This window comes from Zingiber officinale, chromosome 4A, assembly GCF_018446385.1.
Source record: "Zingiber officinale cultivar Zhangliang chromosome 4A, Zo_v1.1, whole genome shotgun sequence".
Classification (NCBI taxonomy): domain Eukaryota; kingdom Viridiplantae; phylum Streptophyta; class Magnoliopsida; order Zingiberales; family Zingiberaceae; genus Zingiber; species Zingiber officinale.
The window spans coordinates 148,208,343-148,235,848 of NC_055992.1; the positions used below are offsets into that span (position 1 = coordinate 148,208,343).

A 27,506-nucleotide genomic window follows, 5' to 3' on the forward strand; every position below is an offset into this window, starting at 1 on the left:
CACATTCTATGCCTCATTGATCAATCTAGATATCAAGGATAGAGGAGCCAAGTCATACAAGATAATAGCCACGGACAAGTTAGGTCGGATCTCGACTTTCTCGTCACTTGGGTAGCAATGATATCTTGCTAGATGTTACTCATTGCTTATGTATCTAAATGTTAATTTATGTACATTGTCAACGTTATGAGAACCTATTGGGTCACACATAAAGAACAAGTAGATTTGGAGATGAGTTTATATGATGAATCATTGGATTAAGTCTAATCCGAATTGGACTTATTGAGTTAGACTCAATTGGATCTAATTATTAGATTAAGTCCAATTCAAACTAGACTCAAGGAGTAAATTCAAATTAACGAAATGTGATTCATTGAATTTGAAATTGCATGAGATTAATTGAGTAAGACTCGATTGAATTAGACTTGAGTTAGACTCAAGTGAATTAGACTTAAGTTAGACTCAAGTGAGGATTAATGGAGATATTCATTGAATTTCGAAATTCAATGAATCATTTCATTTAATTTTTGAAATTGAATTTAAAATGAGGAGTTTCAAGTGTGGTCCTTAATGGAGTATAAATACTCATTAAGGCTCATTAATTGAATTAATTCTCATTAAGTGTTTTCATTGGATGAAAATACTTAAGTATTTTTCTCTTCATTTTTTGGGTAGATCTTTATTCTCTCCTTCCTCTTCTCTCTTCTTGGTCGAAACACCTACTCTAGGTTGCTAGCACAACCTTAAGTGTTTTCCTTCTCCTACTTGTGAGTTTGTGAGACAAACGAAGGTAAGGCTTGTTCGTGTGGATACCATAGAGGTGCGAACATGTGATCGTGCTGTGAACCAAGTTGTTTGAAGTCTGTGTGCACGCATCAAAGGTATAACATTTTTCATGCTCTTGTAGAAAACTTAGTATATTTTTCTTTTCCCTTCACATGGATCTCCTAGAGGAACTAGATGGTTTCTGCTGTGTATAAGTGTGTTTAGCGTTTTAGTTCCTTACAGTGGAAGACATCTTCAATCGCTTGAAGGCGCCCTCCATAAATGATGGAAGACGCCTTCCATGAAGCTTGAAGGTATCTTCGACTATTTTTTTTTCAGTGAACAGAACCGAGTTTTGTTCACGATTTCGGCAGTGACAAGGCACCTTCCAGCCCTGATTTCTCAACCTTTTCGTCCCCAAAATCTTAAAGATGCCTCCTAGGTATACCCTACCTCAATATGTATCTTCAATACTTAGTTTTTATGCATTTTTCTTGTCCATTTATGCCTATATGTGTATCAAATTAGGAAAAGACGACATGTTGCCCCTAGCAGTAGTAATGCTCCATCTGCTGATGCTAGGTTTCCCACCGAGTGGCTTAGGCTAGATTTCATTAAGCATACATATGTTCCATTGAAATTAGGTACTTAAATAGGACTGTTTTTTACCCAGTTTGCACCCCTATTACATAGGTCATTGAGCATTACCAGTTAGAAAAACTGGTTTACTGCAGTCATGCAGTAAATCTCAATTTATGTGATCAGTTCTATAATAACTTAGAACGAATAGATGACCTGACCTACTCCACCAGAGTTGGTGGAAAGGATTTTCACTTTTCCCCTACTTTATTATATATTAGTCTAGGACTCAAAACATCTACATGTCCATTTTTGTGTTACTCTAGAAGGGATCTGCCATTTGATGAGCTCTACTCCTATATTACATTAGATACTATCTACATGTATTTTTTTTTTGAGGAGAGAGTACCTACAGTGACTGACTTTAACTCACTCTCCCTCAGGGTCCAGGATTATATCCTATATTGAGTCCTGACTACATGCATTTTGTCGATCACATCTCGCGACGTTGCAATGATGCAACCTTCCCACTCCTTTTTATATGCCCTCTGTCAGCGTTTAGATATCGACATTGCATTACATATGTTTCATAATGTCATACATGTATCCGGCCTTATGACTAGGTTTGAGGCCCACATGCCCTATTATCGTATTTTGACATATATATTTTTGACCTTAGAGATAGATATGACCCAGGAGAGGACTACTTCCCTTAGTACATATGACGAGTTTGGTCAGCGTCTGCTAGCATTAGCGCATATAAACATCACCACTCAGGGGACTCTAGTTTGGAGAGGTGTGCCTCTGCCAGTCGCACCAGTCGGGATCGAGGAGTTTCCACCTTTTATTCCAGCCGAGGGAGAGGAGTGGCCAGAGTTTATGGCTAAGGAGATGTTTGGGTATGCTCCAACTTCGGACTAGCCTTCGACCTTGACTCAGCCCTCGACTTCTCTATCCGTCGAGGATTGACTCGCTCGACTTGAGGAGTCCTCCACTCAGCTTTGGCAGTCAGTCTCAGATGGATTCGGCACACTCCGGGGGAAGATGACTACTGGATTTACTTCGCTCTGAGATGACATTACCACCAAATTTGAGCAGATTCTTCAGGCTCTGTGCGCTCTTGAGCAACCCTTACCACCACCTACTGATGATAATCAGACTTGATCGTGTCACATACATTATTATGCATTGTATATGACTTGACTCACTATTTTCAGTTAGTTGTTCTTCAGTCTGATTGTTAAAATTAGGAATGTGTTTCATAGACTAGGATCAATATTTTCAATATTATTTTCAACATTTCTAAATTCTAGGGCAAAATTCTTTATTTATTTTTCTCAAAATTCCTTTATTTTTAGAATTTTGAAAATCAATTTTAGCCTTAGTCTAGATCGAATTCATAGAAAGCATGCTCCTATAGATTTAGGACTTAAGTATCTCACCAATGCATTAGGGTTACCTTGTTTGTGTATCCCAAACTTAGAAAGGAGTGAGATGCATAGGCAGCTTGCGTGGACTTAAGATGCTTATATGTACATCAACATAAGTCTGGGCGTTAAATACCAAATCTATAGCAATCAGGTTAAGTAATCCAGGTTAGTCAAACACTAACTGGATACAAAGACCTAACTTGACTAACCAAGTGAACATTGCTATCTTCTGATAGTTAGTTAGTAACTAATAGTTAGACAGTTAAGGATAATTTATAGCTGATTAGATTATTTTAAAATAATATCAGGTTCAATGGGAGGAAAAATAAGTCAGCAAAATTTTGAAAACATTCCATTAAAAAAATACATTTTAAAAATTATTACATGTCTTGAAAAATTATTTTGAAAACCCTCTCAGATAATTTTTAATGTTGCAACATTTACTATTTTAACTTTTGTCTTGGAGAACTTTAACCTTAAAATTTTTAAATTTTTTTTGGGAGAACTCAGCATTTTCAATTTTTTTTAGAAAACTTTAAAATTTCTAAAGTGAGTAGATTTTAAAAGTATTTTTAACCTTATTTCTCTTGTGAAAATATTAATATCCAGTGTTTTAAAATTTATTCTACAAAATGTCTTTAAAATCTTTTACTTTACAAGATGTCTTGAAATACTTTGAAAAAGTTTTTGAAATGGTTCTTTCCAAAAATTATTTTTACAATTTTTAATAAGTTATTTTCTTTATCATTTTAAAAAAAACAATAAGTAATTTCAAAACTATCCTTGAACATATATGCTGTCAAATGTTTTTAAAAAAAAAATTTGGTCTTACATTTTTTTCCTCCCTCAAAGTAGTCCTGAGACATATTGTCAAACACAAATGTTTTCTTACTTTTCCTAGCAACTTTTTTTCCCGTCTATTCATATTTTTTGATGAATGTCAAAGGGGAGAGTTAAAGGGCTAAGTTGAAACTGAAACAAATCAAAATCCGAATAATTTAAACCAAATCATGTGTCTATTCATACTTACATTTTTCCCTAACTTAACCTAAGTTATTATTGCATCAAAAAGGAAGAGATTGTTGGTGCGGTTCACACTAACGGTCTAACTCAGGTTTTGATGAATGACAAGTAAGTTAAGTTAGGTTCTATCGAGATCTAACCACTTGATTGAGTGTGCAGAAAATCCAGTTAGGTCAATGGGCTGACTGGATAGTTGGTACGAAATCCAACTAGGTCGACGGGTTGACCGGATAGTTGGTACAAAATCTAGCTAGGTCGACGGGTCGATCGGATAGCTAGTATGAAATCCAGCTAGGTCGACGGGTCAACCAGATAGTTGGTATGAAATCCAGCTAGGTCGATGGGCCAACCGGATAGTTAGTACGAAGTCCAGCTAGGTCCACAGGTCAACCGAATAGTTGGCATGAAGTCCAGACAGGTCGATGGGCTGATCGGATGTCTAGCAAACTAGTAGGTTAAGGTAAGTCACTAGAGGAGAGTGGCCAAGTGAGGATGCGTCCCGGTTGAAGGGACAGTATGCGTTGGTCCAATTTAGGTCCATTTAGGATCCTTAAGCTGAGACCTTGACTAGTTCCTGATCCTGGAAGGGCAGGAACTAATTACTACTCCGTATTATTATTAAATTGCCCTAATACTTGTTTTACAAGGTATTTTTGGACTAACATTGTTTTGCAGGGCAAAAGAAGAAAAGAAGAAAATTACCTACAGATGAATAGTATCCGAAGGCGCCTTTAAGCAATGAAAGCGTCTTCGTACTATTCATAGAAGGTGTCTTCCATGGCTATAAAAGGCATCTTCCATGGCTATGGAAGACGCCTTCCACAGAATAAAATTTTGGCATTGCAGCGGATAAGTCCCAGACTATTCGGGATCAAACTTGCCTCATTAGAGGCGCCTTCCATGAATATAGAAGGCGCCTTCCATGGCTATGAAAGGCGCCTTCCATGGCTATAGATGATGCCTTCCATGCTGTATTTAAAGGTTGCTCGCCCAACGCTTCTTCAACAACTCTTATACGAGCTACCGCGCATCCGATTGAACTTCCGACTGTTCCAGGCTTCTACTACGACTCTGCTGCAAAGCTGCTGCGCCAAACGATTGTTCTGAGGACTTTTGATCGGGACCGGCAGAACGACATCGACACGAGCGCTCCCACTTTGATCTCCAAAGTGTCAGTAAATTTTTTTTTTTGTGTAATTAAATACTGTAAAAGGATAAGTGCAAGGTGTTGCACTTGTTCTAACTTTCCCTATACTTTGAATCCCTCTTCCAGAGGTACCGAAAGAGGTTTATAGTGAATTACCCATCGATAGGTCCACGAGACCTAAGTCTTGGAATAGGAGTCATTGAAGGCTCCAAACCAAGTAAATTGATTGTGTTCCTCTCGTGCCTGCTTTTCGTGTTTTTCTTTTCCATTGTGTTCACACTCTGATTTTAAAATGGAGAAAAGAGAATTTTTGAAAATCATGTAATTCACCCCCCCCCCCCTTCTCACGTGCGTAATCGATCCAACAATGATCTCATTAAAGATTGAGAGGTGTGTTAATAATTAAAGCGAATATCTCATTAAAGATGAGCTAAAAATTTTCTTGTCCACGTATACAACAGACTGAACTGAGACCTGGTCACATAATGCTGCAGTCCAGTTAATTAGACTTGCACCTCCTTCGACTAAACTTTAAGGAGGGTTAGTGATGCCAGGGTATTTCCTCAATGCCATGTAACCAAGAAAGTCAATAATCTAGCAGGGTGGTATGTGGGGTCAACAAGGTAGGACTCCCGACTCCCGACTCCCAACTTCGTGTTACTCCTGGATATTGATTACTGATTGTTGACTCCCAACTATAGATTATCTCCGGATATCGATTACTGACTCCCAACTTTGGATTACCCCCAGATACCAATTACTAACTGCAGACTCTGGGTTACGCCTAGATATCGATTATTGACTGTTGACTCCCGACTCTGGGTTACCCCCTGATATCTATTACCGACTGTTGACTCTCGATTCATGTTTCAAGCTTCCTTAAACTAAACTAAAATGATCTTAGCTATCAAGAATTAGAGCAATGAAGCATTACACTATTCCTGAAAGATAATGAATCATGTAACCGTTATCGCGAGAATGGCAAAAAACACAGCCATTAACTCCAACATAAATGGATGCAATGGGCATTTATTTCAGAATATGTTGTCACGATAGCGAGAAATAAGAGGGAAGGGGAAAAACGTGCTAGAAAGATCCGATCCTCTAAAAGGTAGCCAACTCTCATGAGTAAAAATACACACGAACATACTTTCAAAATTCTAATTTCTAGTAACCACTCTTTTTTTATAAAGAACTAACTTAAACGTCAAAGTGGCTTGGTCGGGACTTCCCTGGTCTTCATTCTAACTTGTTTTATGAGACTTCTTCTTCTTCAAAGAACGAGAGTCACGTTGCTTTCCTAATCAACAATAATAGTAGCGCATTGCTGACGAGTCAGACGTCTTCGTTCTCAGACAGGATCAATAAGCTTCCACAAGGTCCACAACTTGAGTCGGTCGACAAACAATGAAAAAAAATGATAAACCCAGTTAGCCTCATTGACTATCCCTGGGGGTGTTCAGCCCGGTTCCACGAAAGTTTTCCACCAGCCACCAAGGTAAATTAGGAAACACGTACGACGGCCAACCCAGAAGCTCAACATCCTTTGGTTGTGCTCCTCATTTGGAAGAAAAATTCCTGCAAATACGTCATAATTAGGGATCGAACCGCGGGTGCCTAAGTGACAACCTGGATGCCCTACCACGACATCATAGCCCCGGGGACAAATGATAAACCCAGTTAGCCTTAGGGGTGACCAGCCCGACCTCATAGAATTTTTCCACTAGCCACAAAGGTAAATCGAAAAGCTCTCGCGACAAGCGGCCAAGAAGTCTAGTATCCTTTGATTGCATGTCCTATTTGGAGGGAAAATTCCTATAAATTCACCATAACTGAAAATCAAATCGCATATATCTAGATAATAATTTGAATATCCTGTCGCTACACCATAACCCCGGATTCAATCTACAAACAAGACTTAGTTATCTGTCACAATCAAAGCACTAGGTATTTCACTCGCTACCTACACAATCACACATCAAGACATTTTACATGTCACGAATAAACCCAAGATTACATCCACATGTAACTAATATAAAGTTCACATGTCATTGATATTAGGTTGCCCTCTCTTAAGTCATTCGAAGACTTGCCCAGTCCGAACTATCCAACTCTAAGTCCAACAAGTTCCTCCCGAGCTCTAAATCCATCACCCAATCCAAGTTACTTGTCCTCAAGGAATCCAAGCTCCTCCAAAAACTTCAACTCCGATTTTCAAATCCAATATAACATGATTAACTTACACACTTGATGTAAGTGCATCAAATATATACCAAATTTTAGTCATATTATCAAGCTATTAAAACAATATAGTATACAAGCATTTAATCAATTATTTTGCACCGAAAGTGTTATAGAATAAATGTGAGGTGAGAATGACACTTCTATCTACAAAGAATTAGAAAACATTTATAATATTCACTTAGAGGAATCACAAGTGATTGAAGTGAAGATATTCCTTTTCATGGCCAACAATGGTCTCCTTGCGAACTAGACCACAATTAAGAATCAAGCTTGAAAAATATCATTGAATGAACTTTGTTAAGAGTAGACATTAAAGGAAGTCGAAAGTGAGGAAAGGATAAAATGCTTGAATATTAAGAGGCGCTTCACTAGAGCCGAGTCTTACCGCTGGAGCCAAGAATTTCATATGCAGGGCGATCAAAAGAAGAATATGCTTATTTCGGAACTATATATATATATATATATATATATATATATATATATATATAGAAGTGATATGCTGCGGACAAAGCCCGTGCGGACCGCTGCGGACATGCTTCCTGATCGATCACCAGTCCGATCAGGAAGCATGTCCGTAGCGATCCGCACGGATTTTATCCGCAGTATATCACTTCTGTATATATATAAACAAGTTCCACATTTGTAATAGAACAAAAGCAGCCACCAAAGGATCCATTTGCCAAACCAGCAATAATTGAGCACAATTCCCTCCAACACTCCCAAAGAATCCAATCCTCCTTTATCCAAAGGCCAAGCAGCCAGCAAAAATAAACATAAACAAGGACACCACCCTTTCTCTTTACTCCTTTCTGCTTTTCCACCTCCCTATCTCTCTCCTCCTCCCAACGCAGTGACCATGGAATGAGTGGAGTCACACCCCTGGGCTCTCACCAGACACTGACACCCAAATCAGCTCCCTGATTTCGAATTACTCTGTCTTCACCAGGCCATGCATGGTCTCTTTACACCCATGTCATGCTCCATGATGGGTCATAATGGCCCCTCCCTCCGTTCAACATTCTCATTGTTCTCATCATCTCTCCCTCGGTCATGATGGGATGGCATGGCACATCGACACCTGACCCTGTGGATTAATCATGCTATTCCTTCCATGGCTCCATGATGCCCATCCGCCTCTTACTCACATATAACACACCACCTCCTGTTGCAGTGTGCTCCCTCTGCCGCTTCCTTCCTACGATGGCTTCGAGCTGCTGCCTCTTCTTATTGTTGCTTTCCTTGTTGTTCTCCGCTTCCTTCTCCTTCGAGCCACTTAACATGGAAGGTATTCCCTGGTTTTAGTCTTTTAGTCTATCGTAGTCGTTTGTGCCCCTTTTCCACTGATTTGCTTGGGTTTGTCGTCGTCCTTTTCAGTGGAGGCTTTGATTGATATTAGAAGCGATTTGCACGACCCTCATGGGGTTTTGAGCAACTGGGATGAAGACTCTGTGGATCCCTGTAGCTGGGCGATGATCACTTGTTCTTCAGACAACCATGTTATTGGCCTGTGAGTCTTCTTCTTCCCCCTCTCTTCCCATCCCATTCAGCAGAAGCTAAATTTAGCAATTCTTTCGTGTTTTCTTCTGTAGGGGAGCGCCGAGCCAGAATCTTTCAGGAGTACTCTCTGGGCGAATAGGGAACCTTACCAATCTCCAGCAAGTGTGAGCGATGTTTACAAAGCTTCGTCTATGGTGCAGGACTTTGTGCTGCGCTAACTCCTCAACTCTGCTCTACTATGTTTTTTTTTTTGGCAGACTGTTGCAGAACAACAACATCTCCGGCGAGCTGCCGGCGGAGTTAGGCCTACTCCCGAAGCTGCAGTCTTTGGACCTATCTAACAACCATTTCTCCGGCGTCGTCCCAGACTCATTGGGCCACCTCGCCAGCCTTCGATATCTGTGAGACATTCAACACGTCTTAATCCTTAACATGCCATCCAAAGAATATAAGGAGATCTCCACAAGAATCCAAATCAAGCATGCTTCTGCGCGTCTTTTAATGCGCTCGACTTGTTGCCGTTAAATTTCTAATCTCTCTCCTCGATCCTCTCCGCAGGAGGCTAAACAACAACACCCTGTCCGGGTCCTTACCCGCGTCGCTGTCCAAAATCACGCAGCTTTCCTTCTTGTGAGCAACAACAATGGCGTTCGCTGCTGCAAACTTCTACTCTTTTTTTTGCGAAACATAAGACTTATCAAAGTTTATCTCGTTTCCAGGGACTTGTCGTACAACAATCTCACCGGATCTGTTCCCGAGTTCCCATTCCAGATCAGGACTTTCAAGTAAACGTTGGATGAAATTGAGATGTTCTCTATTGCATCTGCTTGTTGCTAAATTGTTCCTTCATCTCTCGTTTCCTCAGCGTCGTCGGGAATCCATTAAAATGTGGCAGCAGGATGGATGAGTGCTCGCGGACTACCGTTCCCAGCTCCCTTCCCTTCCTCTTGGAATCATCGACTCAGAGTAATTCATTTGATCCATTCATTTTACCTCATCGCGAAGAAAGTTTACGTTTTGAGCTACAATTTGCTTTCCATGTCGTTTCAGAGAGATCCAAAGCGAAGAAATTGGGCATCGCAATGGGCGTCAGTTTCGGAGGTTCGTTGCTCTTGCTCCTCGTTGCCCTGCTGCTCTTCCTTTGCCGCCGAAAGCGGCAGAAGAAACAATGGGTCCTCGGTCTCAGTGGTGAGTGCCATCCTGCATCACAAGAGAGATATGGACATAGTAGTGCAAGTGTTACGGTAACGGAGATGACGATTGAGTTTTGTCTCATGCAAACAGAGCGGGAGGAGGAAGGGGCGGCGGCAGGGGCAGGGGCAGGGCTGGGGAACCTGCGGCGCTTCACACTTAGGGAGCTTCGGACGGCGACCGAGAACTTCAGCGGCCGTAACGTGCTAGGCAAGGGTGGGTTCGGACACGTTTACAAGGGGAGGCTGTCCGACGGCACTTTGGTGGCGGTGAAGCGTCTGCGGGCCGACGCCGTCGGCTCCGGTTCCGGCGAGGCCCAATTCCGCACGGAGGTCGAGATGATCAGCCTCGCCATCCACCGCAACCTCCTCCGGCTCCTTGGCTACTGCGCTGCCGGCGGTGAACGCCTGCTCGTGTACCCCTTCATGCCTAACGGCAGCGTCGCTGCCCGCCTCCGAGGTACGCTCCTCCCTCCCATGCATTGCCTATCCTACTCCGGTCAGAACTCTGCAAGATTAATCCAACGGTTCTAGCATAATCTTGAAATGTCCTGTGCAAAGTGATTTGGAATGGATCCGAGACTGGGGTGTAACAACCGCGTCTTTATTTTGTCACGTAGTAGTCAGTTTCGGGTACCAGACCACAGAGTGCAGTTAATACAGTTCGCGTAAGGCTCATCTCAGCCGTACGTTCTGCGATTCCCGGCCTCATCGTCGTCATCACGGCACGCCGTTAGTCTGGCCCACAATTGACCAATCCCACCCACATCTGTCTCCCATCTCCATCTCTCCAGAATGAACGGTCATGTTTGGCTTTAACATTCGCGTTTTTTCTGGTTCAGGTAAGCCGGCGTTGGAGTGGAACACGCGGAAGCGGATCGCCCTGGGCGCCGCCCGGGGGCTCCTCTACCTCCACGAGCAGTGCGACCCCAAGATCATCCACCGCGACGTCAAGGCCGCCAACATCCTCCTCGACGACTGCTGCGAGGCCGTCGTCGGCGACTTCGGCCTCGCGAAGCTCCTCGACCACGACGACTCCCACGTCACCACCGCCGTCCGCGGCACCGTCGGCCACATCGCCCCCGAGTACCTCTCCACCGGCCAGTCTTCGGACAAGACCGACGTCTTCGGCTTCGGCACCCTCCTTCTCGAGCTCATCTCCGGCCGTCGCGTCCTCGAGTTCGGCAAGGGGCCCAGCCAGAACCAAAAGGGCGCCATGCTCGACTGGGTACGTTAGTCGCACCCCATCTCCCTACTGTTTGAGTAAATGCCACATCGAGCCTCCGAAGTGTTTGTGAAAATGCCGCCTCGGGGTTGCACGCAGGTGAGGAAGGTGTACCAAGAGAAGAAGTTGGATCTGCTGCTGGACCGCGATCTGGGGACCGACTACGACAGGATCGAGCTGGCGGAGATGGTGCAGGTGGCGCTTCTCTGCACGCAATTCCTCCCCGCCCACCGGCCGAAGATGTCGGAGGTGGTGCGGATGCTCGAAGGCGACGGCCTGGCCGACAAATGGGAGGCCTCCATCCGGCCGCCCATACGAATCCCGAAAAATGACGGCAGTCATGCCGACGCCAACGAATTCTTCAACATCAATTGCGGCAACGAGGAAAACAACAGCGACGACGACGCTGCCTCCGCCGCCATGGTCGACGAGATGGAGCTTTCCGGTCCTCGGTAGAACCGTAAAAAAATTTAGGGCTACTTACTTCATTTAGGATTTATTCCACTAACACATGAGTTTAAATTGACTTGTTAGATGAATATTATTTATCAAAAAAAAAGTAAAATGGAGAATATATATATAAATATATATATTTTATTCTGGCTGCAATTCCTCTCACTTTTCCATGAATAAACTCTCTATTTTCTTTAACTGTTTTAAACAATCACATTCTATTACTTTGTTAAAATGTGATGTTAAGGCCTATAATTATAGTAAAGGTGATAACCTTTCAGGACTAAATTATGATAAGGTAAATCATGGAGAGTTTCATCAAGCATAGTTACATTTTACATTGATCAAATGATCTGATAAATTTTACACATGTTGAGAATCCACCCTCTTTAAGGCCTATTCATATCAATGATAATCTCTATCTATGAATTTGGCAAATTTCAAATATATTTTTCATTACTTTTACCATCTTGGATTGTATTGCATCTTCAAGGTTGTTCACCTTTCATTGTCCAACCTAGAACTATGGGTGTTATTACTCAAATGGATCCCTATCATCTAAGTCTCTTCCGGCCGCAAATGTGTTAAGTGATAACTTGTCTTGAATAATGAAACTTCGATGATAGTGATAGATTTAAGGCATTTGACCTACCATTTCAATTGCAGATAAGATCCTCTGTCTCGAAAATATTGTCCTTGTATCCTAGCATCGATCGAACGAATTAAATCACATCTTAAGGATGCAATGTACATCATGAAAATACCATAGCCATCCGATCGATGTTGGGATACGGGGACACGACATTTTCAGGATAGAGAATCTCATCTGTTTCAATTGGCAAATCATCCTGACTGACAAAGCACAGCAGAGGGATAAAAATATGATCCTCATTCGGAAGAGAGTTATTGATTCTCACACTTAGAAATGAAAATTATATTAGCTGAGAAACTTATCCATTACCTATAGATCCGACTCCGAGTTGGATCTGAACTGGACCTAGTCTATAACTACATCAACAGATGGATTAACAGTTGAGATCGTTCCTAAATTTTAAAGGTCTGGTGTAAAAAAAAATAGTTTTTTTATTCTTATAAAAAATAATAAAAATAATATTATAAAAATAATTTCATTAACCAAACTAATTTATGTTTAGAGATTTCAGAGTTTAAAGCGATACAAATAAAAAAAACCATTGAAGGAGGAAGAAAACGTTCCTGCATATTTTTCTTTTTCTTTCTTTTTTTTTACCCATTAAAAAAATCTTTAATAGTTTAAAATTTATAATGAGATCTTTTTTTTTTTTTAACACGGTGTCAGTAGTATTTACTTTAAAATATATAAATGTTTTTTTAAAAAAATGTGGTCTTATCTTTTTAATTTAATTTAATTTTTTTCGATAAACCTATTTTATTGGCATTTATTTAAAAAATAAAATAAAAATTATTTTAAAAAGTCTGTCGAAGATGGGCCCTGTGCGCTAGTCTCATCTTGATTATTCTAAGGCCGGGTCTAGGTTGGGGCCCGGTGAATCATTGATTCATTAAAAACTATATATATTTTATTTACATTTTTTAATCATAATTTTTTATTTAATAATATTTTAATAAATGATAATAATAGTGTCGTTGAATATTAATTAACTTAATAATTAAAGTTAATTTTTTAAAGATATTTGTCTTGAATTTTGTCATGTGGACTATTTTCCATTCCTATTAAAACTAATTTTATAAATTATTTACTTTGAATTCCTTGACGTAAAACTATTCTAACTTTCTATTAAAATTAAATTTACAACTTATTTGTCTTCAATGTTTTCTAAGCGGTTCTACCTTTAACTCAATAAATTTATTAATCTCATTTAAATTCTCTTACTTAATCATTAGTCTTATTTTATCATTTTATTAATTCAATATTGAGTTTATAAAACTTATTTGATTTATATGATATATCCACTAATAAATTTATCAAGAAATATAATTTATTTAATAACACTATAAAAATAATCAGATTTACCGATGAAATTACCGACGGAATAAAATTTTCATCAGTAATTACCAACAAAATTAAATTTTTGTTGGTAAACTTATTAATTTGGGGGGAAATGGCGGGATTCCTAATGGAATTCAACTTCCGTCGGAAATCAATTTTAGGATTCTCGACGGAATCTAATTTCCGTCGGGAATCCCGAAAATAAAATTAGGGCACAAATCCTTCTCCTTTCATGCACTCATCTTTCTCCTCTCCGACGATCCTAACTCAATCTCTCCTCTCCAATGATCTTCAAGTAAGTTCTCTCCTTCCCAAGTCTTTTCTCTCCTTCCCGACCTCCGCCGACCGCCAGCATGCGGCTGGCAGCTTTGCCGGCCGCTAGCCGCATGCTAACGGTTGAGCTAGTCTCTAGCAAACGGTTGTGCTGGCCGCCAACAAGCGACTGACGGCTGTGTCGGCCCCCGGCAGGCGGCCAACAGTTGTGTCAGCCACCCGCAAACGGTTACTAGCAACCTGACAGCCAGCCGTGTGCTGGCCAGCTACTAGCAGTATGGTCGACTGTCAGCTTACAGTCGACTGCTTGGCCAGCCGCCAGCTAGCAACCGGTAGCGGGGCTGGCCACAAGCTCAGCAGACCACTAAATCGCGATTACGAGTTCTCCCTGCCACAAGCTCATAGCTACAAGTTTGATTCACCGCATACTCTTTTGTTATATTTGTTTGTGATTAATTTTCATTAATTTTTTTCATAATATATTGAAGTATAATTTAATAAACAATACACATTTATGATTTTACATGATTGAATTTAAGATGTAGGTTAAGTTATTATTTTGATATATAACATAATATAGTCATTTGGTGATTTTAGTGTTGGTATATTTTTATTTATATTAGTTTTAGAGCTCATTATCTTTAGTCGGAATCTGAAAGATAACATAGTTTGTAATTTATCCGATTTAAAATCTAGGTTTCTTGTGATTTAGGTTGATAGATATTACAAGTTCAATATATGGGAAAACAATCTAGGTCTCTAATCATGAATTACACATCCCGGCCCTTGCCATAATCTCATATCTGGACTTCAATCTGTCGGGAATCGAACATCCCAACTTATCAAAATCACACATTCGATTTTCAACCAATCAAAAATTGAACATCCTGATTGGGTTAGTCAACCCTGCACACTTGGTAACAAGGTTAGATCACAACACGTCTAACTTTAATCTATTTATCATTTATCAAAATTCAGGTTTGACCATTGGTACCGACTGTACCAACAATCTCCCCCTTTTTGATGCAATGACAACCTGAGTTAAAGTTAGAAAAATAATGCAAAAGGAATAACAACAAAAATTAAGCAAGTACTGTTCTATTCTCTTGAGCATTTTTAGGGTTAAGGTTTTCAAGTTTTTAGTTTCCTTACTTAACCCTTACCAAGTTTCCTTACTTTTTCTTATTTAACTCTTACTCTCTCCCTTTGGCATTCATAAAAAATATACAAGTATACTAAGGAATTGAAACACACAAGTGAGTATAAATGTTACAAAATAAGCATAAAACCTTACAGGCTTATTGTAGGAAGGAGGTTAGAGTTAAAATAATTTCCACTAAACTTTGAAAAAAAATTAAAATTTTTAATAGGTTTTGAAATAAGTAACAGTTCTGAAGAATTCAAAAGATTTTCAAAAAATATTTTAATCAAGAATTTAGAAAGATTTACAAAGTATGTTAAACATGAACTTAGAAATATTTTTAAGTCAGGAGTTTTTAATTTAGAAATATTTTCAAAATACTTTAAGCCACTTAGAAATATTTTCAAAAATTTTAAATCAGAGAAATATTTTCAAAAACATTAAACAAGAATATTCTAAGTTATTTTTTTAAAAAATAAGTAAATATTTCTAAAATAATTTTCAAAAATAGAATTTTAGGATGTGTCAAAAAAAATAATTTTAAAATTATTCTCCAAATATCCTTACCCTGAACTTGATATTATTTAAGAAAAATATTCATCTAGAAATTATTCTTAAATGTTTAACCGTTTGTTACTAATTGACTATCAAAAAATAGTAGTGTTCACTTGGTCAGTCAAGTTAAATAAATATATCCAATTAGTGTTTGACTAAGATGGATTACTTAACCTGATCACTATAATTTTGATATTTTTCACCCAGACTTATGTTAATGTATTAATATAAGTATCTTAAGTCCAAGCAATTTACGTATGCATCTCACGTTGTTCTAAGTTCATGCATACACAATCAAGGTAGGCATATTTTGCTTGTGAGATGCTCGATTCCTAGATCTATAGGAACATGCTTTCTATGGATTTGACCAAGACTAACGCTAAAATTAATTTTAAAATTCTAAAGAAATGGAATTTTTTTAGAAAATATAAGTAAAAAAATCCCTAAAATTTACAAACCATTTGAAAAATTATTTTGAAAATAGCGGTCATAGTCTATCGTGCACATTCTCAATCGTTTTCGTAGATTACTTAATTCAGATTCTAGTAATGGTTCAGTGAAAATATCAACTAAATTTGATTTGGACTCAATATAATTGAGTTCAATGTCTCCTTTAGTGACGTGATCTCTAATAAAATGATGTTTAATTTGAATATGTCTAGTTCTTGAATGATGCACTAGATTTTTTTGTTAAGTTGATTGAACTAATACTATCAATATGGATTTTTATTTTTATATTCTAGGTTAAAATCTTTTAATGTGTGCGTCATTCATAATAGTTGTGCTACTCAATCACTCATTGCTATGTACTCTACTTCAGTAGTAGATAAAGCAACATAATGTTATTTTCTACTAAACCAACTGACAAGTGATGGTCTAAGTAATTGGCATCCACCACTTGTACTTTTATAATCTAGTTTAGAGTTGGCATAAACTGAATTAGAGTAACCTATTAGTTCAAAACTAGGTGTTCTAGGGTACCAAATTTCTACATTTGGTGTGCCTTTCAAATATCTTAAAAAAATTTACATTAGTTAGGTGGGATTCTTTAGCACAGGTTTGGTATCTAGCACACATACTAACTGCAAATAAAATATCAGATCGACTTGTAGTTAAATATAAAAGGTTGCCTATGTCACTCCTATAATATTTTAGATCTACAAATTTTCTATTTGGATTACTATCTAAGTTTGTGTTAGTTACCATTGGTGTTTTTATTTCTTTGGTATTTTCCATTCCAAATTTTGTAAGCAATTCTTTTATGTATTTTTGTTGGTAGACATAATTTTCTTCATTAGTTTGTTTAATTTATAATCCTAAGAAGTAGGTTAGTTTACCTACTAGGCTCATTTCAAATTCTAGCTCCATTAAGGTTATAAATTCTTGCAAAAATTATGAGTTGGTTGATCCAAAAATTATGTTGTTTACATATACTTGGGTTATGAAGATGTGTTGTTTGAGTGATTTTACAAATAAAGTTGGATCAATTTGACCTTGGTTGAATCTTTTAGAAATTAGATATGAGGTTAACCATTCATACCAGACTCTAGGTGCTTATTTAAGACCATACAAGACTTTCTTTAGTTTGAACATATAGTCAAGATGATCTAGACTCTCAAATCCAGGTGATTGATTTACATACACTTCTTCTTTAATTAGCCCATTTAAGAAAGTGGACTTAACATCCATTTGATAAAGTTTAAATTTCTTATGGGTTGCATAGCTCAGTAGCATTCTAATAGACTCAAGTCTGGCTATTGGAGCATATGTATCATCGTAGTCAAATCCCTCTTCTTGACTCAATTCTTTAGCAATTAGTCTAGCTTTATTTCTCATAATTTCTCAATTTTCACTTAGTTTATTTCTAAATATCCACTTTGTTTCTATTACCTTTTTATTATCAGGTAGTGGTGCTAAGTCCTAGACTTCATTTCTTTCAAATTAGACCAATTCTTCCTACATAGCTATAATCCAGTATAGGTCAAGTAGAGATTCTTCTGTTGTTTTGGGTTTAATTTTAGAGATTAAGGATATTTGACTTAGGTTTCTGAAGGATAATCTAGTCTAAACTCATAGGTCTGGGTCACCTATAATTTGTTCAACTGGGTGGTCTAAGCTAACTCTTATTATTCTAAGCTTAGCTTGTGTTTGTTCATTCTCTTGTGATTGATTTTATTCATCTTCGTATTCATCTGTTGGTTTTTCACGTACTCTCCCTAGGTCAATGTCGACTCTAACAAAATCAATTGGTTGGTTTTGAGGTTGAGTTAACTAAGAGTCTTTAGTGTTTGTATTTTCATCAAATTTTATATTGGTTATTTCCTCAATTCTTAATGTACTTTTATTGTAAACTCTATATCCTCTACTGGTTAGGGAGTACCCTATAAAGATTTCATTTTCTACTTTTGAGGTAATTTTTTCTAAGTACTCTCTTGTATTTAATATGTAAACAGGACATCCAAATACCTTAAAGTATTTAATATTTGGTAATTTATTATAGTAAATTTTAAATGAGGTTTTATTATGTTTCTTATTTATTGTTGTTCTATTTTGTACATAGCAGACTATACTAACAGTTTCTCCCTAGAAATATTTTAGTAATTAGTATTCATTAAGCATTGTTCTAGTGGCTTCTTGAAGAGTTCTATTTTTTTTCTTTCTATTATTCCTTTTTGTTGAGGTGTGTTGGGGCACGAGAATTCTTGGTGGTATCTATTTTCTAAGTAGAATTTTATAAACTTATGATTTTTAAACTCCCCATCGTTGTCACTCCTAATTCTCATGATTTTTAAATCTTTTTCATTTTCAATTTGTTTACAAGGATCGCAAAGGGTGTGTTTGGTTTGCTCCATTTTCATTTTCATTTTCTGAAAAACGCACGTTTTCAGAAAATGACTTTTCCGCGTTTTTCATTTTCTTAGAAAACACTCTCATTTTCTTAAAAATGAATGTGGAAAATGCAAACCAAATGCGTTTTCCATTTTCTCATAAAATGAAAATAGAAAATAGCATGGAAAACACAAACCAAACGCCCCCTAAATGTTTCAAATATTTCATCTTTATTTTTTAAAAATTTTATCCAAGTGAATCTTGAGTGATCATTAATTATTACTAGACAGTATAAATTTATATTAATGGACTTAATCCCATATGAGTAAAATAGATCTACATGTAGTAATTCAAGGATTGAATTAGTTTGAGTTAGATTAGTTTAACTTAGTATGTTTTCCTTATTGGCAAACATTATAGATTATTGAGTTTAAGTTGGGTAGTTTTGGTAGTCCTCTAACTAAGCTAATTAGTTTGGAGAGGTTTCTAAAGTTAGTGTGGGACATTCTCCTATGTCACAGCCAGGTTTTCTCTTTCTGTGTCAATTGACACATACGTGAGAAGATGACTAGGTTAATTATATAAATATTATTATTCCTAAGTCCTTTCAATTTTATTATGGAGTCTTTTATGTACTTAATTACACATTCAACGGATGTATTTATATTCTGAAACACACAATTAACTAACACTGAGTAGATTGAATTTAAAATTTTTAATAAATAGTACTTTATGAATAACAAAGTTAGATTCTAGTTCAATGCTACCTATTCTAATTACCTTAGGTTTGCCATTATTTCCAAAGACAACTGTTCCTATTCTTTTGAATGTTAGATTTGTAAATATTGTTTGATCCCCGATCATGTGTCCGGAGTTTAACCACTATCCAATATCCATTTAGATTCATATAAAGAGTAGGAAGAAAGAAGGGGAATTTAGTTTAAGTGTAACCTTAGTTTGATTTTAGTTTTAATTTAATTTGAATCTAATTTAATTTTAATTTTGAATTTAATTTGATTTGAGTTAAATTTAAATTTAATTTAATTTGAGTTTAATTTTAAATTTAGTTTGAATTTACTTGGAGTTTAATTTGCATTTAATTTGAATTCAATTTGAGTTTAATTTGAAGTTAATTTGAATTTAATTTGAATCCTTAGTCATCTCACCCAATCTATATTTTCAATCAAGGAATCCTATAATTTTATGAGATGAGTTAAGTTTTTTTGTGCAGGAAGTACCAGACGATCAAACCTAAGTTTTGATTATGTCAAAGGGTCCAAAGTTAAGTTGTTTTGTGATCTAACAAGGTTGATTGAGTTTACAGGAAAGTCCTAAGTTGTCTTAGGTAAAAGTCCTAGTAGATTTTAGGCAGATGGAAACCCCTAGGGGGAGGTAACCCTAAGTCCTAAGTCCTATGGGGCGGTAACCCTAGGTGATGAAAAGTCCTAGCTGTGGTTAGGTAGGTGGAAAATCCTAGGGGGTGGTAACCCTAGGTCCTAGGGGATCATAACCCTAGGTTATGGAAAACCTTAGGAGGAGGTAACCCTAGGTCCTAGAGGGTGATAACCCTAGTTTATGGAAACCCCTAGGGGGAAGTAACCCTAGGTCTTAGGGGGTGGTAACCCTAGGCGAAAAGTCTAGACGGGTCATGGAGCGGACATCCAGCAGAAACTCCAATCGGTCTGGAGGACCGGTCTGGCAACAGGTAATCTCTCCTGAAAGGAGTAGGTGAGGACGCGTTCCCCGTTGAGGGAACAATAGGTGTTGGTTCGACCTAGGGTTTTCGGAGGAAATTCGAAATCAGAACCGGACAGTCTGAAGGCTGTCAAGTTAATGATTTATATATTATTTTCTATTTTGTCTAACTCTGTTTTGTAGGAAACTAACATTTTTGCATGGTCGAACTTAGCCTTGATCGGTCGATCAAACTAGGGATCGGTCGACCGACCCTCCAAAGCAAATAGATAGATTTCCAGCCAGATGAACAGGTTCAACTGAAGGATCGGTCGACCGAACCTGAGGTATAGTCGACCAACAGTCGATATACCGTGACCGAAATCAGACCGGATTGATCGAATCAGACCAGATAAGTCAGCGAGGATAGCAGGATCGGTCGACCAAATGAGGACTCATCCGAAGCTGAATCTGGACGAGAAGATAGACCAATTCAGACAGGATCGGTTGATCAAACCAGAGGATCGATAGACCGAACCAGGGGATCTGTTGACCGATCAGCGACGAGCCAAACCTGATTTTGAGATCAGTGGATCTGGATCAAGCTTAGATTGGCTATTTAAGGAGGGCTCGACCAGTTGCTTCTATAACAAAATTTCTGAGATCAAGAACGAACAATTGTTGCTCTCTTTAACGCTGCTTCGACAACCGACGAAAGACTTCTAGTTCTATTGTTGTTGGTAACTTTGTTATATTGCACTTCAAGTTTTGTAATCTTTATTCGAATCTATAGTAATTGCCCAATGAAAGCGATCAACAATTGCGGACCTTGGAGTAGAAGTCGTCACAAGTTCCAAACCAAGTAAAAGAAAACTGTATTAGCATTGTTCTTGTTCTCCTTCGTTATTCCATTGCGTATTCTATTTATTTTCCAAAACGAGTGAAAAAGTCAATGAGTGTTATCCCCCCCCCCTCTAGCACGTCATCGATCCTACAAAGTTGAATTTCATATTTGGATTTAACTTGTGTTAGATTCAAGTTTAGCTTTGGATTCAATAAATAGATATTCTTTGGATAAACTTCTAAGCTGTGGTGAGTCACTTAGACATCATTAGAGTAATCATGCCTTAAAATTTTTTCAAATAATCTTATCTATTGAACTTAATAAAAAAAATTTAGTCTAACCGGTTAGGATTAGTAAAGGGTAGCTTCAGTTAGTTCCACTAAGTTAAATGTACCAAGTCGAAGTCATATCTTCCTAGACATGCATAAACAGAGCTTCCTTAACGTACTATCATCCAAAACATCACCAATACCATTTATCTGTTGAATCGAGATGTGCTAGAGGGGGTAAATAGCGCTCGTGACTTTCACTTTTCGTATTTGAAACGATCGAGTAAATGCAGCGGAAATTTAAATAAAACACACATAGAGAAGACGCCAAGTATTTTTACTTGGTTCAGAGCCTAGGATGACTCCTATTCTAAGGCTCACGCTCATTGAGCGTTTACTTTGGGTAACAACTGTAATTTCAGAAAATAGTATAATTGGGTGTTATAATTTAAATGCACTAAAAAATTATACCAACAACAGGAATTTGAAATTCGCAGCTCCGGGTCGTCAGGGTCGTGTTATGGCTCAGCTGGAACGTCTCGTTAGCAGCAAACAGTTGATGGTCGAGACCTCCTAATAAAGGTCGTTGAGGGCGCCTTCAACACCCTTGAGGGCGCCTCCGTCAGCGGTAAATTCGTAGCGAGGATGAGCTTTGACTCCTTCGTAGCCTATCCTCTTGAAGGCACCTCCATCTCCCTTGAGGGTGCCACCAATGTCGTCCGAGGTGCCTCAACACTCCTTGAGGGCACCTCCAACTTCGCTGCACGCACTCCTTCTGCCTTGCACCCGAGGCGCCTCCAAGGTCCATGGAGGGCATCTCAGGTAATATTCATCCGAGGCAAAGTTTGCTCCTTTGTCCCTGCAGGATATGTTAGTCCCAAAAATATCCTACAACACAAAGTTAGCACATAATAATGAATATAAAAAGATGTTTGACAGTCACCGGACTGTCCGATTCTGACTTTGAATTTTCGTCCGGAAACCCTAGGTCGAACCGACGCCTACTGTTCTCTCAGCAGGGAACATGTCCTCACCTACTCCACTCAGGAGAGTATATCTGTTGCTAGTTCGGTCCTCCAGACCGACTGGACTTTTGCTCAACACCCGAGTCTTCAGGTCTTTCCGTTGGACGTCCGCTCCACGATGCGCCCAGACTTTCACCTAGTTCGTGACACCAGGACTTTTCACCTAGAGTCCCCGACTCTAAGACTTTTGCCCGAAGACCTCGACTTGCCAAGTCTTTCCGCCTAGTGTTACCACCCCCTAGGACCTAGGGTTACCACCCCTAGGGTTTTCCTGCCTGCCTAATCACAGCTAGGACTTTTGCCTAAGATACCTTAGGACTTTTCCTGCAAGCTCATTCAACACATTAGATAACAAATAACCTTAACTTTGAATCCTTTGTCATTATCAAAACTTGGGTTCGATCGTCGGATGTTTCCCGCACCAACATTATCAAGTTAACTTTTGTCCTAATTTAATCTAGTCCTAATTACCCAGTCGGGTAAATTATTATTTTTAGAGGTGTCAATTAATTTGGAACCTCCCCCTGAATTATTGGACTTTGGATTTAGGTTTTAGGTTTGTGTCGATTTGCTTTATAGTTATAGTAGACTTGGTTATAGTTTGTGTTACATTGATTTTGTTCTTGTTTAGTTTAGGTTTAATTGATTTTAGGTTTGAATTTATTTTTAGAGATTTTGTTTTTGAGGTTGAGAGTGGTGTATTTGGTTTTTTTGGATTTATATAGTGAATTTTATCTTTTGGTACATAGTATTGGTTTAGTCCTATTTGCGTGGTTAGGCACGCTTTCATAACCTAAGCTTTAGTTAATTTCAAATTTTAAGTTATCATTAAAAATGATTTGCATTTTATGTTGGATTTGTATCCGAGCCCAAATTTATTGTACACCGCTCTTTGAGAACCAAGTATCATATTTAGGTACTTGATTCCCGAGGTAAACTTTTCCAACTTCCCTTTAATCTCGTTGACTTGACTTTTTAGGATAGAGTTTTCTTTTTCAAGTTTTACAACTTGAGTTAAATCTTTGTCTTGAACTTGGCTAGTCACCGAATTCGTGTTCAGTTTTTCCTTAAAGATATTATTTTCCTTTAGGAGTTGTTTAGCGTGTTCCTCGATTTTAATTAATCTTTTATTTAGGCAAGAAATTACTTTAAATGAATTTACGCTGATAAAGGAATTTACTTTAGGCCAGTCTTACTCGGATAAGGATTTGTGGCTCAATTCGTATTCAAACTCATCTTCTTCGTTCGATTCACCTCTGATTGCCATCAATGTGAGGTAGCTTGCTTGCTTCGGTTCGTATGCTCCTGATGCGTCCGAAGAAGATTCGTCCCAAGTCGACTTTAGTACTTTCTTCTGCCTCTTTTTGATTTTGTCTTTGTTCGTATATTCATGTTTGAAGTGTCCCTTTTTGTTGTAGTTGTAGAACGTGACATTTGCTTTTGAGTTGTTGGATGCAGACGTGGGCATCTTCTTCATGTCGCATTTAGTGAAGGTTTTCTTACGTCTAGTGAACATCTTCCTTATCATGTTTACTAGTTGCTCTTCTTCATCTAATTCAGATTCAGATTCGGATTCGGATTCGGATTCAGATTCAGTTTCAGCGTCAGATTTAGTTCCCTTTAATGTACTTGCAAGAAAAGTATAAGTACTCCGTGGTAGTTTTGATGTGATCAACCAAGTTAAGTTAGGTCTTATTATGTTTTTAACCCTTGTGTCTAAGTGTGCAAGAACTCAAGAGCACAGGAAGTCAAGTGAAAGACACAGCTAGCGAGAAGGACGGCACGGAAGAGAGTCCACCGGCTCGATGTGTCCAAGAGACGAGGTGCTGCGGAAGAGTACGCTAGCAAACGAGAAGGAGGCGCGCGACGTTTCCGAGAGACGAGAAGCCGGAGTGGAAGATTGTTTGAAGGTCGAAAAATGGATTCGGGTGAGCCCTATTCTAGATGACCAAAATCACCCAAGCGAACGGAGCCGGAGCGGAAGATCTGGACCCAAGTGAGCGGAACCGAAGCTGAAGACTTGGACTAAAAAGTCAACTAGAAGTTGACTTTTGGGTCCAGGCGCCCGACAAATATTTTTTTGAATATACCGATGAAATATGTATTTAGTCGAAAATTATAACCATAGAAGTTTAATTTCCGTCAGAAAAATTGTTTCCAATTATCTCCAAACAAATAATTTTCCGTCAAAACAGTATTGGTAAATATATCGGTGGATTACCAATGAAATATTTTATTGGTAAACCTGAATATATATATATATATATATAGTTAGTTAGTTAGTTAGTTAGTTAGTTATTAATTAGTTAGTTAGGGATGACTATCCTCCAATATATAAAATCAAATAAATAAAAGGTATAATTTATATGATATAAATATCTCTCCATATTAAAGAATAATAATATTAATATTAAATTAAAAAAATAGTAGTATCAACAAATAAAAATATTTAAAGTTTAATACATTATTCTTCTCAATCCTTAAGTTTTAAAAGTTATAATAAAAGAATAAAAGAAATTCGACAAATCGTGAATCAAATGGTAATCGATGGTTCAAAACTGTGAACGGTAAGATTGGTTAAGGTTAAGAATAGGAATCGAACCGTCAATTTTGAACACTTAATTTCATGAATCCTAACCCCTTTTATAGTTTGATAACGCTAATAAAATTAATAGACTTTTCTAAAAAAACTAAACAACTTTTTTTTTAAATTTAATAAATGATAAAAATTAACAATTTAGATAACTTTTAAGGGGATTAAATTTTTTACAGTATTATTCTCCTCGACCAAAAAACTTGCCTCTATCTAATAGAAGATAGGTAGAGCAGTTATAAAGTGAAGGATCTTTTTAGCTGAATCAGAGAACTATTTATTTCTTCCGCCATTAGTTTTTTAATATCCATGTATTTTCTTATTTGGTCGAGTGAAAAGGTAGAATAATTGTTTACATTGTTGTGTTCCTATTGGCAAATGCTTGGCACCAAACCATTGCCGTGTTGCCGGTCCAATGAGATTCTCTCGATAATGGACGTATGATATTTTTGACATAATATTAAATATCGATTATGAAAAACTGATGTTTTAGAATTTATTTTATTATGTGTTTATGACCTATGTATTTATATTTATCTCATTTCATATTCATAGAACTGATACTAAAGGAACTACTAAGATAGTAAATTTATTTTTATATTAGTTAAAAAAAGGTAGATCCATTTCCTTAGCAACCCCTCTAGTGCCGGTCCCATGGATATGGAGGGAGGTTCATGCAGGTACACAGGCCATAGGCGCATAGCAGGGTAAACCCCAGGTCGTCAGTACCTGAGAATCGACCCCTGACCATTACGCCAGAGATATCATGCGTCTACCGTCTGCGCTACCCTGGGTAACTTTTATATTAGTTAAAGTTTAGACATCATGTTGCTTTTGACAAAATTACTGTGTACTCAATTTTCAAAAAAAAAAAAAATCCAAATATGAATACCTTGTTTGTTCTTTGAATTCTTTAGACTTGTATAATCCTTTTCTTTTTCAATTTTAAACATTTTAAGCCCATATATTAATTTTTAACAAAACTACTAATGAATGTATACTATCCAAATCTCTAACATAGACCACTTCCTATGTTCCATGGACCCTTTGAACTCAAACAATGCATTTATTTTTCAAATTGTCAATAATTTATGTTAAGGGTATTTTGTAACTCATGCAATGCCTTGAATCATGCCCCTGAGGGCACCGTGTCTTTGAACTCATACACGTTGTGCCAATTAAGTATATTTTTTGTATGAGAAATATGTTGAGACATTGAGATTTTAGAGTGCGGTCTTTAACTAAAACGATAATAGAGGATGCTTTTCTAATTTTTCACTCAATTCTAAAAAACTAGAACCTAAGAAACTAGCTATCAAAATTAAAACCTGACACCAGAAGGAAAAGTTTAGAAATTAGAACCCCCATAATCAAAATCAGACTAGATAAACAAACCTAACAACAGTTGTTTATTATTTTAAAAGAACCTTTTTAGTATTTTAGATAAGTCTATTTAATTTAATTTAAAAAATGATTATGAAGAATAAATCTATCATCAATGTATAAAAGGGATTAGGATCCCCTGTATTAGGACTAATAATTTGAGAGTTGATACAATTTTAATTTCCAACAGAAATTAGAATTTAAATGCAAACGTAATATTAACAACTAAAATTTTATTCATATTATTCTGGAATACCATACATGGCAAGTGTACAATAACTGATCATTGTTTCATAGTGCATACCATTATAGTAAAAAAGGAAAATGATTACACTCATCTCAAACGTCCTTCACAATCCGTTCCCAAGTTTCCATGGTGCATACCAAGACCATATGGCAGCTGCTGAAGCTGCAGCTAATTATTCTCATTTCATTCATGAAAGCAATCTACTCATCCTTAACAGTAGACCAAGAATTTGCTTCAATCCAGTCGAAGGCAATTGGGCTCAAGAAAGAATCAGGGATCCCAAAGGAGTTGACGAGAGAAAGCGCATGAGGCCTTAAATCACCACAAAGCTTTGAAACTTCCCTTCTCGCAGCAGCAGCACCATCGCGTGACAAGTATCCGTAACGGAGAAACGAAGCATCTTCTTCGACGCATGTGAGAGCATACATGGACCTCAACAATCCTAATACATCCTGCAAAGACAATGTTTTGAATAGAACTACATCATTCCTATAGAGGAACTAACTAGATAACCGCATGATTGGTTGTTTGATTTTTTTTCATTTTGAAGTTCGCAAACTAAGGAGACAGAAAAGCTTCTAGTAATATATAAGAAACACACCTTTAACCGCCCAGGAGATTGAGTCGTTTCTTCCTTTATAAATATTTGCAATATTGTGCGCTCAGAAAAGGCCCTTGCCAATTCATCAGCAAGTTGATAGCTCTGTGATATGTCCATTAACAAGTTATAGGTCTTTAGAAATAAACATTCCAACCAAATCAGAAAATGCATTTGCAATAAGCATGTACCAGAAGAGCTGCATTCACTTTGCTTTCACCATCAGCTTGATATCGAGACACTTCACTAGAATAGCGCGTAAGCAAATCTCTCTCCCTCAAGCAAAAGATATTGAGCTACATGATTGAAATGTTTAATGCATCTTTATTTTTAAAATTAACGAAGTATGCATAACACAGTTAAACTTCCTACCTGGAACTCGGTGCTTCTTAGAGTAGAGCTTGTAGGATTAGCTTCAATGACGGGGCAAGGATCATTCATGTGTTCCAGCCCCAGTCCTCTGAATGGGTGCTTCCTCTTTTTTGCTGCTATATATTCTGCAAGGAGTGCCTTGCTAACCTGTTTCAATCCT

The 27,506-nt window shown here is 37.7% G+C and overlaps 2 protein-coding genes across 2 annotated transcripts in view; one reads left to right on the forward strand and one right to left on the reverse strand.

The window, feature by feature from the left end:
- The first annotated feature begins 8,034 nt into the window (after nt 1-8,034).
- On the forward strand, nt 8,035-11,709 carry LOC121971610 (probable LRR receptor-like serine/threonine-protein kinase At2g23950). The gene is made up of 11 exons (XM_042522945.1): nt 8,035-8,473; nt 8,563-8,695; nt 8,778-8,849; nt 8,943-9,086; nt 9,244-9,315; nt 9,405-9,470; nt 9,551-9,651; nt 9,736-9,873; nt 9,970-10,335; nt 10,718-11,103; nt 11,200-11,709. Exons 1-11 carry the CDS (start codon nt 8,308-8,310, stop codon nt 11,554-11,556), a joined length of 2,001 nt encoding a protein of 666 aa, XP_042378879.1. The 5' UTR covers nt 8,035-8,307; the 3' UTR covers nt 11,557-11,709.
- Nucleotides 11,710-26,342: 14,633 nt separating this feature from the next.
- LOC121971611 (acyl-coenzyme A oxidase 3, peroxisomal-like) overlaps nt 26,343-27,506 on the reverse strand; it is a 29,432-nt gene continuing 28,268 nt past the window's right edge. The window contains exons 10-13 of the mRNA XM_042522946.1: nt 27,347-27,493; nt 27,166-27,270; nt 26,978-27,079; nt 26,343-26,828 (exon numbers count right to left, since the gene is read on the reverse strand). Coding sequence (XP_042378880.1) covers nt 26,577-26,828; nt 26,978-27,079; nt 27,166-27,270; nt 27,347-27,493 — 606 coding nt within the window. The 3' untranslated portion in view covers nt 26,343-26,576. The remainder of the gene's footprint in view (nt 26,829-26,977; nt 27,080-27,165; nt 27,271-27,346; nt 27,494-27,506) is intronic.

What these genes read in the sequence shown, in the direction of transcription:
- LOC121971610 (XM_042522945.1), top strand. Translation starts at nt 8,308, where the DNA reads ATGATGCCCATCCGCCTCTTACTCACATATAACACACCACCTCCTGTT. An exon ending in CTTGGAATCATCGACTCAGA is followed by an intron (nt 9,652 to 9,735) that starts GTAATTCATTTG and finishes ATGTCGTTTCAG; the next exon opens with AGAGATCCAAAGCGAAGAAA. An exon ending in CGTCGCTGCCCGCCTCCGAG is followed by an intron (nt 10,336 to 10,717) that starts GTACGCTCCTCC and finishes TTTCTGGTTCAG; the next exon opens with GTAAGCCGGCGTTGGAGTGG.